Source organism: Archocentrus centrarchus, chromosome 16, assembly GCF_007364275.1.
Source record: "Archocentrus centrarchus isolate MPI-CPG fArcCen1 chromosome 16, fArcCen1, whole genome shotgun sequence".
NCBI lineage: Eukaryota > Metazoa > Chordata > Actinopteri > Cichliformes > Cichlidae > Archocentrus > Archocentrus centrarchus.
In genome coordinates, this window is record NC_044361.1 from 4814277 (window position 1) to 4828378 (window position 14102).

At 40.9% G+C, this 14102-nt stretch overlaps 1 protein-coding gene across 8 annotated transcripts in view; it reads left to right on the plus strand.

Moving 5' to 3' along the window:
* Positions 1-10903, plus strand: part of cspg5a (chondroitin sulfate proteoglycan 5a) — a 63427-nt gene extending 52524 nt beyond the window's left edge. For 5 of the 8 annotated variants that reach the window (XM_030749882.1, XM_030749887.1, XM_030749883.1 and 2 more), the window contains one exon: positions 10096-10903. In XM_030749882.1, the coding sequence (XP_030605742.1) occupies positions 10096-10263 (168 nt within the window). In that variant the 3' untranslated portion in view covers positions 10264-10903. Of the gene's footprint in view, positions 1-1641; positions 1699-6856; positions 6959-10095 lie in introns of all 8 variants that reach the window. The other 3 variants (XM_030749885.1, XM_030749886.1, XM_030749889.1) reach the window with 2 other exon arrangements.
* Positions 10904-14102: the final 3199 nt, after the last annotated feature.

Sequence of the window (14102 nt, forward strand, 5' to 3'; positions counted from 1 at the left end):
ATGGGTAGCGGTAGTGCTACAACTGAGATAGAGTTTGTTTTGTTTTCAGAGTTCAAGTCTTGAAAATGTGGTACCACCCTCTAACAACTCCGTAGTTTTGCCAGTTGTCTGAGCTACAGTATGCCGGGGATTATTTTTTTTGTTTTGTTTTTTTAACCTTGATTTTTTATTTCTTTTGTGCAGCAGTGCAGACTCACTTTCTTTGGAGGGAAAACTGTCACAGCCATTCATTGTAACCGTAACTAAACACCATTTTTATAACCTGAAACATCTTCAATCTCAAAACAGTAGTAAAAAAAAAAAAAAAATCCGCCATCATTTTCTAACATCATCTCTGATTTATTCTACTTCTTAACTCAGGACAGCCAATCAAACCCCACCAATCCCCTCCCACTTGTTGGGCTGAATAGTATTTGTAAACACAGTTAAAGCTGCCCTGTGAGATCTTTTTGACTACTAGTAGTGCTATTTAGCTGTGATCAATGTGTCACCAAATTTCTGACTATTATCTGCTCTAATGCAGTGCTGCAGCATTTCACTGACTTATAGTTAGCTGGTGAAAATGAACAGTGAAAGAAACCACAGACTAGTAAACATGGAACATTTAAAAATGCCTGTTTGACTGCTGTGCAAATATTTTCCAACAGTATTTGCTGAAGAGGATAAGATTTTTTTTTTTTAAGCAAAAAGCAATGTCCAGACAGCAGGATTCACAGTTTAGCCGGCAGGTGTATTCATAATTTATAGGCTTCCAATATTTTCAATGAGCATTTCAGAAAAAATTACAATATTAATTTCTCTACCTGTGTCTTTGTCTCTTTTTCAGGTTGCGGTTAGTGAAACACAAGGTTGAAATACTCTTTATGTGTTCTCTTACTAGTGAGAGCGTGACATGTATTAATAAAGTTTTTGGATCAAATTTTGGATACTGCATGCAGAATTATAAATTTAACAGGATCCAAGCTGATTAATATGAAAAATAATGCAAGTGATTATTATCATACTTGTGTGACCAATTGCTTTTTCTAGCATTATCTTGTGCTCGCAGCAACATAATCGTTTCCAACTACTATTCAACCCAGATTAACGTTTCGACAAGTTTTCCAACCACATAAAAAATTGACCTTTGCATATGAATTTACCCAAACCAAAAACCAACACCAACTCACCACTTTTCCCCAAATAAACCCCAAATAATCCTCTAATAAAGCAAATACCCTCAGTTCCCTTCCAAACTAACAGTGCGGCGTCTGTGCTATGAAGGCAGAGACCTGAACAGAAATATCCAGTATGTGCACTCTGGTGATACAGAGTTACAGCCAGGCAGCACCAGAGAGTCTGTTTCTGAGCAGAGTCAGCATCTGTAGCCAGCTGGGAATATCAGCTGACATCTGAGAGGAAGTCTAGTTACTCCTACTACTGGTCTCTGTCTCCAGTGCTCCACCTCACTCTCTCTCTCTATTTTATCTGTCTCTATCTCTTCCTGTCTGCCTCCGTCTCTCTTGCCACTTAATCTCTCTGTATCACCTCTGATCTGTTGTGCCTCTCACTCTTCTTCCGTCTGTCCTTATCTGTCTTTCTGAGGATGCCTTGTATGGTTTTTGAGGAGTATAACCCTTTGCCCCATCCCCCTCCCCTCAGAAAACCATGAGCAGATACACCTGGGAGTGTAAGACCAAAGAGGAGTCCGACTGCGAGGTAAGATCAAATCCCAAATGTTAGATAGTCCCGACCCTCTCTTCCACCTTCCCAAACAGCTCTCTCATTGTTACTGTGGCCCTGTCAATCACCCTTTTCAACTCTCTGCAAACCGATCCAAGCCGTATCCCACCCACAGAATCAATAAAACCCAAACATAGATAATACAGCCAGGAAAACATGGCATGTTCGAACCAAATAGACTCACAACTAAAATTAGAGAAGGCATCCAATATTTATTGTTTACCTGACAAATTTACATTTGGTAAACTCTGAGCTCCATTTAATATTCATAAGGATAAATAGGCTGGCTTTATAGAATCACCTTATTTGTCTGGCCTTCACAGGCTTTACTTTAGGTTTAGTAAGTGTTAGCCAAAAGTTTGCTTGTTAGAATAAGCAAAACATTATTTGGTAGCATTAAACTGAAGCTTTCTTCCAAGGACCAAAAAAAAGGGCATTTAAATTTGACTTATGTCGGTAGCAGGTTTTGGCTGCTTCCTTATTTCCAAAGGGGTGGGCTTGTTCCATGCAATGTTATAGAAGTGAAATATTAAATTAGTGCAGTAACCCTTTATAAGCATTTTTGTAACACTTAGCCATTTAAATCATTTAAGTTATTCTACTTTATCTACAAATACAAACAACCAAAGTCTTAACAGCATTTGATTGCAGCTGCAACCTTTTTAATTATTTACCTTTAGCTGATTCCTGGAGCTCATGGTTTACCCAGAGTTTTCTAGAATAGCAAACTTTCCCTTGGTCTGTTTCTCACCTCGTGAAAGAAGAGGGAGTCCTGAAAATTAGAATTAAATTAAAAATCTATGGAAACTAGTAAAGCACTTTGCTGTTGAGGAAAAAAAAAAAGTAAATCAAATAACTCAGTTATACAAGATCAGTTACCACAAAACTGTCCCTCCCTAAATTCTAAAACTGGATGTTATCAAGTTTGTGTTTGCAATGCATCCAACACCCAGAAGAACATGGGTAGAATACAGTTGAGCTCCTGCAGAGATGTAGTCATAAGAACGATGTGAAATCCAAACCAATCGTGAACAGACATAAAAACACCATCCTTCTGCCACAAGAAGTTCCTGCCCTCGTGAGGTCTTAGTCACATGTCTGGACAGCTGATGTATCACCTCCATAACACACAGACGTACATACTAAGGTTTTAATGGAAGAAAGAAATACCCTTCAGAAAAGGAAGAATCTACAGAGACCCCCCCCCCCCCCCCCCCCCCCCCCCCCCCCCCCCCCCACACACACACACACAGTGCCATTTCTGCACAATAACACAAATAGAACACTTTGTGTTTCATTCACTGTGGTAGATTGAACCCACTTGTCCTCAATCTTCCCTTCACAGCAATTCAGCAGAGTCCAGCCAGAGTTTCCTCTGCAGCAAACCCCGAAATGAAATTGTTTTCTGTCAATACTAAATAAATTCCGCACGGAAAATGAGTTGACCAGGCAGAACTGGCTGTAATTTCTAAAAGGATTTCATTTCCATCGACTGAATTGGCTCTCAGACGGCCTTATCATAACAGAATTAACCTGAAGCACAAAGGGTGCAGGTTTGCTGTGTAAATGTACATTTAAAAAACTACTAAAATCTTAAATTCATAGCATTAATTCATATGAATCTTTGTGCTGAGTGTGATAAATATCACCTTCTCTATAGGTCAGGTCTGTCTGGAGTTCTGGAGAAATCACGCATCTCTATAGCTACAAAGAAAAGAAAAGAAAAAATGCAAAGTTGATATGAAAATATGACGTTAAACTTTAAATTCAAGAAGACTTTCAGAGATAAAGTAGAAAGAAAAAAAAATTGTTTAAAATGTTTCCATATAATCTTCTCTCCTTACTTTGCTACATTGATGCAAAGGTGTGTGAGCATATTTAACTTTTTTTATCCATTCTGAGCAATAAAGCACAAGGTTATTGTTCACTTATTATTAATTGTACTAATAGTTATTGTTTGGTGAGAACTTGCTGAGTGACTTATTTTGATAAGGGAATTCACACACTTTAAGATAAGCCTTTAAAATATGATAAAATACACACAGACAAAAACTGAAAAACTACATATCCAGATCCAAGTCAAGATGCAGCGCTGATGCTACTCCTTTCTTCAATAGTCACGCAGCCACAAGCCCTTTAAAAAGAAACCTTGTGCAGTGTCCCGACTGCCTGCCTCATCCCCCCACCCCCCCCGGACTCTACACAGTCCTTATATAGACATGTACCAACTCAGAGGCAAACATCAGTCAGTTAAGCTCAAACAAGTATGTATACACATGCGTGGTGGCAGGTCTTTTAATACAAGCAGGCAAATATAAACAGGCACACACCTATTCCAGTACAAATATTTTAATATAATGTGTGTTCAAGCATAATGCTAATGCTAAAACACACAAAGGTGCATCGACCCTCAAACATTGTTAACCAGCTGCAGGGAATGAGCTGAAGGATAGACTGATACATAAATACACCGCCATCAAAATGATTTGTAGCTAAAATACTAAATCCTTAAATTAAGGTCCCTGACAAATCCAAAACATATTTACTCTTTTATTTAACTCGAAGCTTCTGTGTTTATTAAATGAACATTCATGAATTTAGTCATTTAGAAGGCTATAAGCTGCTGAGAAAGGTCATGGAGTGTGGTGAGGCTTAGCATTTATCATTTTGTCAAAGAGTATTTATGTCAGTTTAGGTAGTGGTGGAGAGAGAAACCAAATGCAGGACCTGGAGGCACACTGAACCAAAATGGGCCTTTATTGGTTATGAATAATTATATATATATATATCTATATATATGGGAACCACTGTTATCTTCACCTTCCACATCCTCTCTAGCTCTTCTCTGAGCCCTTGGTATTTATCGAGCTTCTTTCTTCTTGATGTTCCCGTCACTTGGTATTGCAACGTCTATCACTACGGCTTTCTTCCTCTTCTTGTCCACCACTACTATATCCAGTTGGTTAGCCATCATTAGTTTGTCAGGCTCTTAACTCGGTCGCCCTTGGGGGCGTATCCCATTTTGACCTCGGGACTTCAAGGTCATACTTGGCACAGATGTTCCTGTATACTATGCCAGCCACTTAGTTATGGCATTACATGTACACCCTGTCTGCTAGCATATTGCACCCTGCTGTTATGTGCTGGATTGTCTCAGGAGCATCTCTGCACAGCCTGCACCTGGGGTCTTGCCTTGTGTGGTAGACCCCAGCCTCTATCAATCTTGTGCTCAGAGCTTGTTCTTGTGCTGCCATGATTAGTGCCTCTGTGCTGTATTCAGCCCAGCTTTGTCCAGCCATTGGTAGGATTCTTCTATATCGGCCACTTCTTCTATCCTCCTGGTGGTACATGCCATGCAGAGGCCGTTCCTTCCATGATGGTTCCTGTTCTTTCTTCTCTTCTTTCTCAGTTTTCTGCTGCCTGAGGTACTCACTAAGCACCTGATCCTTTGTGGTTATCTTTCTGATGTACTCATGGATCTTTGTTGTTTCATCAAGGACAGTGGTTCTGACACTCACTAGTCCTCAGCCTCCTTCCTTTCACTTACCGTACAGTCTCAGGGTGCTGGTTTTGGAGTGAAACCCTCCATGCATGGTAAGGAGTTTTCTTGTCTTGGCTTCTATCTATTCCCTCTCCTCCTTTGGCCAGCTTGTTATCCCAGCAGGGTATCTGACAACTGGAAGAGCATAGGTGTTGATTGTCCAGATCTTGTTCTTCACATTCAGCTGACTCTTCAGGACTTGCCTTACCCTCTGCAGGTACTTGGTGGTTGCAGCTTTCCTAGCGGCCTCTTCATGGTTCCCATTTGCCCGTGGGATCCCAGGGTACTTTTAGCTGTCTTCAGTGTCTGCAATGTTGCCTTCTGGTAGTGCAATCCCCTCAGTTCTGACTACCTTCCCTCTCTTTGTTACCATCTGACTACACTTCTCCAGTCCGAATGACATTCCAGTGTCATTGCTGTAGATCCTGGTGGTGTGGATCAGTGAATCGATACCTCATTCCCTCCTGGCATACAGCTTGATGTCATCCATGTAGAGGAGGTGGCTGACGTTTGCTTCATTCCGTAGTTAGTATCTTTCGCCAGTCTTGTTGATGATCTGGCTGAGGGGGTTCAGACCTATTCAGAACAGCAGTGGGGACAGAGCATCTCCTGCAAATCCTGCACTTGATGGTGCCTTGTGCAACTGGCTTGAAGTTGGCCTCTAGTGTTGTTCTCCACATCCCCACTGAGTTCTTGATGAAGGCTCTTAGGGTCCTGTTGATCTTGTATAGTTCTAGGTATTCCAGGATCCATGTATGAGGCATCGAGTCATAGGCTTTCTTGTAATCAATCCAGGTGGTGCACAGGTTTGTCAGTCTAGTCTTACAGTCTCAAGTGTTATGTGTGCTTTTCCAGTATTGCTCCATCTCCAGCCTTGGTGGGGGTGCTGTTCTCATATTGTTCTCCTGCCACTGAGAGTACACCCTGGATGGTTCTGTGGAGAACAAAAGGAGGAAAAGGGAAAGGAACAAAAGTTAAACAAGATCAAAAAAAGGGAATATGAAAACTAACGCTAAGCATTATGACAGAGACAAGGGAACACAGAGAAACTAGAAACACAAGAACAAAACGGAAACCCAACAAACCCACCAACAGGGGATCAAGGCCAATTAAAACAATCATGACAATTCATTACGGTGAGAATAAGTTAAATTCATTTTGAGGGTTGCAGGGAAGTCACCATCTAATATAATGGCAGGTCACAGTTATTTAAATTTGTGTGGCTACAAAAAAAGTAAAATCAACAGCAAAATACATCACAGGGACTGCTCTAATTTTAATCAAATTTTTGTTACAGTGTATATGCATCTTAAGAGCAATATTAGGTTATTTCCCAATGCTTTGATGTATTGTACAGGACCTTTAAACTAAATCACAATCCAATAAGTGACAGAAGGACGTCAGGACCTGTCCATGTGCCTCCATCATCATCATCATCATCATCAAAGCCCTGTTTTTCTCTGTTCCCACTCCCCCAAAATGAAACCCACTCAAAAGTCCTGATGACTCTGTGACTGCTGCCCACTCAATGCCCTCACCCCCTCCACTCATGCACTAAAACAATGAAATCCAACAAACACAAACATTTTACAGTTTCACGCTGACGGGAGGAAAGAGGGCCCCTATCCCGTAACCATGGAAGTGACATATCCACACGTCCTGCCTGAAGTTACTATCTAGGCCAACAGCCAGCGGGTAAATGCTCTCACTGCTCTTCCTTTCTAAAAGTGCCATTGAATTCAAACGCAAACATTCAATTATGGGGTGTTTGTGAATGGCACAGGCCTCAGGGTCTGTGGAATTTGATGCGTTTGTGTATGTGCGCACGTGTGAGAATGAATGTGTCTAACTCAACATACTCTGCTGTTGCCTGTACGGGTGTGCCCATGTGGTTGTGAGTGTGACAGCGAGGCTCAGGCTGACGCCCCAGGATGCCTCAGTGCAGCAGGGTCGATGATGCCATGCAAAATTAATGGGGATAAGAGGCTGGAAAACAGAGCTAAAACGGACTCTGCAATCAATTTTTCCCCTCTGACCCTAATTAAATTCAGATTAATTAAAGTGAAACCTCTAAAACACAACATTTTTCCTCCAGCGACTGCTTGGGTGTGTATGATGGTGGTACCCACAGATAATCAAGAAGGGTGGACAGTTTATTTTTGTTCATTTTCTTTTGTTTTGGGACACTAAATGGATGGTGGAGGTGACGCAGGAGGAGGCAGGGTGCGCTGCATGAGCAGTCATTACTGTCCATGGGGTGTATTATAAGGGTCTTGCATGTGGATGTGCATGTGCTTCCTGGGTTGCCTGAAGGGGTAAGAAGGGTGGGTGGGTGGTGTTGCTCATGCAGCTCACCTCAGTGTCTCCTCAACCAAACACAACATAGCAGCCAAGCATGATAAATTTCAAACAGCGGAGCCTTTAAACCACTGAAATGGCCGCTACTAAAATTAGATTTGATTACAATACCTGCATTTTTCCTGAATATTTGATTCTGACATTCTGATGTTCACAAATACTGCATATTATAAACCTTCATTACATGCTGATGTTATGATAACATTCAAGTGTTTTATAAACAGTTACTAAATGTATACTAAGTTGTATACTAAATGCTATAAATATTCTCTATATGAATGCAAAATTGTAGGGAATAAAGTGAAGAGTCACCATGCATTGTGGATTCCTTCTGGTTTCCATTCATATTATTACAATTTTAAACTCTAGCTGACCCTTTAAGTCCTCAGTCACACAAACCTTGAGAACAGCCAGTGCGACTGAGGCCTGGCAACCCCTGGCAACCAGAGGTTGCTGTGTGTTCCCCAGTTGGCAAATGGTTGCTGGAGATTGCTCTGTTGCTTGGTGAAATCAGTCGCAGTATTCTACTGCAAAAACCCCCTCGCAATTGCTTTGATGTGTTGCAGCGTTTGAAACATGCTAGTTGCAGCAGGAAAAACAACTTTTACGTTGAAGGCAAATGTTCTCTGTTTACGGTTTGTATTGCACTTTTTCAAGTTTTGCTACTGCTCTGTGAAGGGTTGGTGAGTGTTTGCAGACAAGTCAGCAAGTTACATTCAAACTAAGGATAACTGCGGCAATCTACTGGCAACCAAAGCAAGGAGGTTTTTGGTGCAGCACTGTAAAGCTCTCTGCAACCAATTTCACCCGGTGACTCCCAGCAACTTGCCAACCAGACAGGGAATGCACGTTTTTTGATAGCAACCTGTGGTTCCCAGGGGGTCACGGACCAGTCTTTAAGGCCTGCATAACTGGAACTTTAGCAACTGCTTTCACAGCAACTTCCACCAACCTTTTACTAAACATTCAGGTAGTCCACATTTTTAACTAGTAACCAGAGATTGACAGGGGGTCACCTACTGGCCCATGTGACCAGTCTCTAAACTTGCTTGAATGTATAAGAATAAGAATGAGAATAACTTTGTTGATCGCAGAGGGACATTCACATGTTTGACATACCCGTCACAGCAAAGCTTATTTTTGTTACATTAGGATAAAAAAATATAAAGCTTGCTTTATTTAAGTTTCCAGTAAGCTGTAGCAGGTAAAGAGAATTCAGCCATCATTATTTCACCATTCCCACTTACATATGTGCTTCCTAGGTCATCCTAAATGTCTGTTAAGATGTAAGAATTAAGTACAGACAAAACATAATTTCAAACACTCTTATGGATAACTCTAACATTTAGCTGTAAGACCCTGTTTCAGGGTGAGAAATGAAAGACAAATTAATAAATGGGCAGAATGACCAGTTCACACATGCTTGTAGAGCTTCCCATGCTCTACAAGCATGTAAGGGCATTTGGTCTTCTAAACTTGTGAGAACTTTAATTACATAATGCATTTTCATAGGCATTTTGCTGGTTTGAGTATATCAGTATTTAACTTTTCACACTTTTTTGTGTCATGTTCGAATGTCTTGCACGTCTGCACTGCTAAATGTCAGTTAACAGGAAATTAAGTGCAGCCAAAACAAAAAAATCAACCATTATCTTAACTGCCATGGATTACTCAATCAATCTTCTGTTTATCATTTTAATAATCTATGTAAATGACTGGAAATCAGTTCATCCAAATTTAAAAGAAATTAGCCAAAAAAAGGGAATATTTGCAGCTGAGCAGCTAAAACTTGATAATCACTGAAGGTAATACACATTACCTGATCCTTTAAAGCATGAAGGTAGAACATGAAAATCTGTTTCCATGCATGAAATTAAAGGCAAATTAAAATTCTTCAAAAGTGTGTTGAGCCAAAGCTCATTTTAGTTTTCTTGTCAGTAGAATAGGAATGTCAGTGTTGGATGCTTCTGTAAAATAAATGATTAGGTTTAGATCACAAATGAATGGTTATGGAAAATAAACTATTTTCAGGGTAAAATTAGAGTTTGACTGAAAGGCTGAAATGCTTGGTCGTGATTATGAAAAATTGGGGTTTTAATAATGTTAAATGCGGGACGGTGACTGGATGTGATCATATATCCATTCACCACTCCAACCTCCACATCTTCTCCTGACCCTGGAACATAATGCACAACATACTTCCTAAACTGACAGTGAATGTTGGAATTGGGGGACAAATTGTAAATTGCAGAATCACTTAATGTGGGAGGGTCATTTGTTTGCTCAAGAATCTCACGGTAGAGGAAATCCACGTCTGGTGGTTTGCAGACAAAAGTATAAATGAATTCAAAAGCAGTTTTCCACCAATAAGCAGGGTTTCAAAGTTGGAACTACAAATGATACTGATAGTTACTTCTTTGATTCTAACTGTACTTTATTCCCCCACCCCTCCTCCTCCGCCCCTTCTCGGGTAGGATGATCCTAATTCCCAGAACAAGCTGGAGGACCCGGTGAAGGCCCCGCCCAAGGAGGATGACTCCCTCAACATCCACAACTCTCTGACCCCCAAACATGAGAACCACAAGGTCCTGGGCGAGGAGAACTCCTCGGAGGTAAACTCACTGCAGAACAACATGATGTGAAACAAAACAACCCCAGCAACCCATCAGTGCAACACCGAAAAACGACAAGGTGCGCCGGCAATGGGTGCCCACAAACCCCTCCCCGCTCGCTGTCCATCCACTGCCGTGTGCACCTAAGTGGTCAACCAACCAATCAATCAACCAGCCTGCCAGCCAGTATACCAGCCAACCAACACAGTCTGTACCCGTTTCTGACACGGCAACACTGCCACAAAGCGGCCTCCAGTCGCCGCACAAAAGCATACACGACCATCGCCGCCGTCACTGCCCCAGGTGAAAGTAACCCCACCCCACCCCGCCAGCCGCACCATGCCGCCGCCCTGCAACACCCCCTTACATCCAGCCACACCCCTGTTTCGCAGCCCTGCCCCCTTGTTGCTGTCACTCTGCTGTCCCTTATCTTTCTTACCTGCACACACACACACACACACACACACACACACACACACACACACACACACACACACACACACACACACACACACACACACGTGCACACACACACACAGTGTGAAAAGATGATGACAAAGCCACGCTTATATGTATACACACACACACACTCTCCCCTGCCTGCATTGGTGTATTTTGTAAAAAGAAAGAAATCATACAGAAGTTTAAAACGTACGTAAAACGTCATTGTAAAAAAAAAAACAAAGTTACGATAAAGCTACTGAGAGGTTTTGATGTTTGTCTGACTAATCCAGTGAGTATGTATACATATTGGAGAAAAAATGCTTGGATTGATTTCAAAGAAGCAACACAATGTGTCTTGGTTTTCATTGATGTGATTTCTAATCCTTTGATGTACTTGTTTTTTTTTTGTACTTTTTTGGGATTTCGAACAGAGAATAAACAAACAAGATTCAGACAGTTGTTGAAATAAAACTTTTTAACATGACCTCTTTGGATCCTGTGTTTTACCTCAGTGTCGCCTCCCCCCTTTTCTTTCCCTGATTTCCAACGCTCTCTGCATGGCTTTGAATGCAGCTTCTTCGCTCCTTGTCATAAATGTACTTCCTTGCTTACTTCACTGGTCAGGTTTCACCAAACCTACAGTTAATAGTTGTTTTCCAAAAGCTTATTTAGTTTTTAATTTTTACTACGCATAGATTTCATATAATATTGATATTTACTATCATGTCTAAGACTGTGTGGTTGTTGGACGCTCCCAAATATTTCACACAAATATTTGACCTTGATCGGCAGATGGAATTGGCCTGGAGATGGTTTAGCTGGTATCTTAACAGCTAAATTGAGACACGTGCACTAACACTCCCAAGAGACCGACCTATGTTTTTGTACAGAGCATTATGATTCTCTGACCTTAGCATAAAATTACAAAAAAACAACTTTACAAGCTTAATCATAAGATGCTCGTTTTATCCAGATGCAAAGAAATGTGGTTGAAAGTTGAGACTTAATGAGACTGAACTGAAATATTAAAAGCTCTTTGAGTTACAGCAGTGGGAACAGCACACTGGGAGGACTCAGGGATTACTGTGTGCCTGTTCAGGTTATTTAAAAACATTTTTATATTCTATAAAAAATTCAATATATTTTTACATATTTTTATATTCTATAAAGCTTATTTAAAAATGTTTAGAGAAATTTTTAAATTTAAAACAATGTCTAGGATTATACACATCAGTCAATCTGGAAGTATGTTGTGAAGGTGGTCCTTACTTAAATGACTTCTTTTTATTACAAAGATAGATGGATGGAAATAAAAAGTCAAAGATTTGATGATATGACTGAGTTCTTCCATCTCCAGAGGTGACAGTTGGTCTGCCGTTACAAAAATTGCCTTCGCAGCACATAAATCACGACAGCAAACACCAGGAATCAGTCTGCTGCTTCTGCATGTTTCCTGCCTCCAGAGATGCTTCCCTATTTCCAGCTGGTCACACACGCCGTGCAGACCTGCTCACGCTTGTGAATAAATAACACTTCTGGATGAAAAAACATCTGCTGCACTTAAATGCTGTAAAATCTACTATACAAGAAAAGCAGTGCAACACACAGAGAAATTATTACGATAGCTTTTGGTTGACAAAATATTGTTTTACACAGAGTTAACGTTTTAAGGCACAGACATAGAAATTATTAATAAATTAATAAATGTTTACGCACAAGTCCCATATGTCAGCTCTACTCTAGTTAACCTAATGTTCTTTTTAGGATGCTGAAATATTACACCAGACGAAACAAACGCACACTTACACTTCATGCACAGAGCATCTGTCTGTTTGCAAAGCAAAGCCCTGTACATGCCACTAACACATGAGCAGACAGTGTCCATTGTTTAGATCCAGCTGATCGTGTCCAGTTTCAAAACAGCAAGATTCACAATGTGGTTTCAATAACAAATGAGTCACCAATGTCTCTGTTTAGATTTTATATACAGCCTATTATTGGAAGTCATAATAATTCAGTACACCTCAAGTCTGTCCACCCATAAAAAGACAGCATACATGATGTAAAATTGGCCACTGTCCTCTTCTCTTCCCTTCTGGTTATGTGCACAAGCGCCACTTCCAGCACTCCTGCTATGATTGGATTGCTTCCTATAAGTCCTGTTCTCACCTTCTGCAATTGCCCATCAATTTACATGTGCAGAGAGTTGGTATCAACTTCTATGTCAAACTGACATGATTTTTAACAAGCTTTGTGTCTCCAAGCCTCAAGGCAGTGCCTCAGGAGAATTCCATCTTTATTTTCACCATTCACAGAGTTGCACACCTTGAATTCACCCCCCAGAGTCAGTGTAAAAATCCTGAAGCAGATCTCCAGCACAAACAACTTGAACTGTGCCTAGTAGTCTTTTTGGACAACACAAATAATACCGATCCCACAAACTAAGAGGCAGATTTTGTTCCCTGTGACTTTGTCCTATTCTCCCTAATGAAATTCAAGTTCAAAGGTTGCTGCAATCTCAGATTAGCATCTGTGCTAGTAGCAGTCCAGAGGTGCACAAGGAGAGAACCTTGAAGGCTTTTTTTAAGGGTGGAGTCACACAACCTTTCAATTGCAAATGACTGAATGAAATCAGGTGTTATGTGTTTCAAGACAAGTTCTGGTCAAGTTTTAAGACTAGCTTCAACAAAATCTCAAGCAGTCAAGGTGAGTCTGAAACTTTCCAGGTGAAGGCTTCCTTTGTTTTTCTTGTTCGGCAGTTTTAAACTTTTGAAATGTTGGTATTTCTACTTTCAGGAAAGTCATTCAGATCTTTATATGTTGCACGTTGACTATTTTTATGACTTTGGTCCAAACCTGAGTCTACAATGCTAACTCTTAAGATGAGACCTTTTTCCTAAGAGTGGGTTATCACTTTAAAACCATAAAATTGAAATAGTTTCCCACAAACTTTGTGATCCAAGATGACGGCACACGCAGATGCAGTGGCTCATGGCTCTCCTTTCGGTGCTCTTTTTATAACTTTTTTAATTTTATATTTGTCAATTCGTGTAGTTTCTCCAATCTCATTGTGCATTCTGTATGACAAATAAAGGCATTCTATTCCACAAGGATAAAAGTAGAGCAACAACGAAATACATTTACCAAGGGCTGGAAAAGACCCTGAATGGGTCCTAAATGAGGCTAGAGCGCCTGCAGCCTTTTGTCAGGTTTCTCCTTTGGATCACTGAGAAAAAGATGGGTTAAACAGCAGCATTGTGGTGGATCCTTCCCAGGCTGGATGGGTGCTGATGAGTGGAGGGTGGGGGAAGGTCAGGGTGCCCTTCCCTTTCTTCAAATAAATAGACAGGGGGGTAAGAGAGCATTTCAGCCCCCCCCCCCCCCCCCCCCCACCTCCCAGAAGGTACATGAAAAGACTTTTTAAA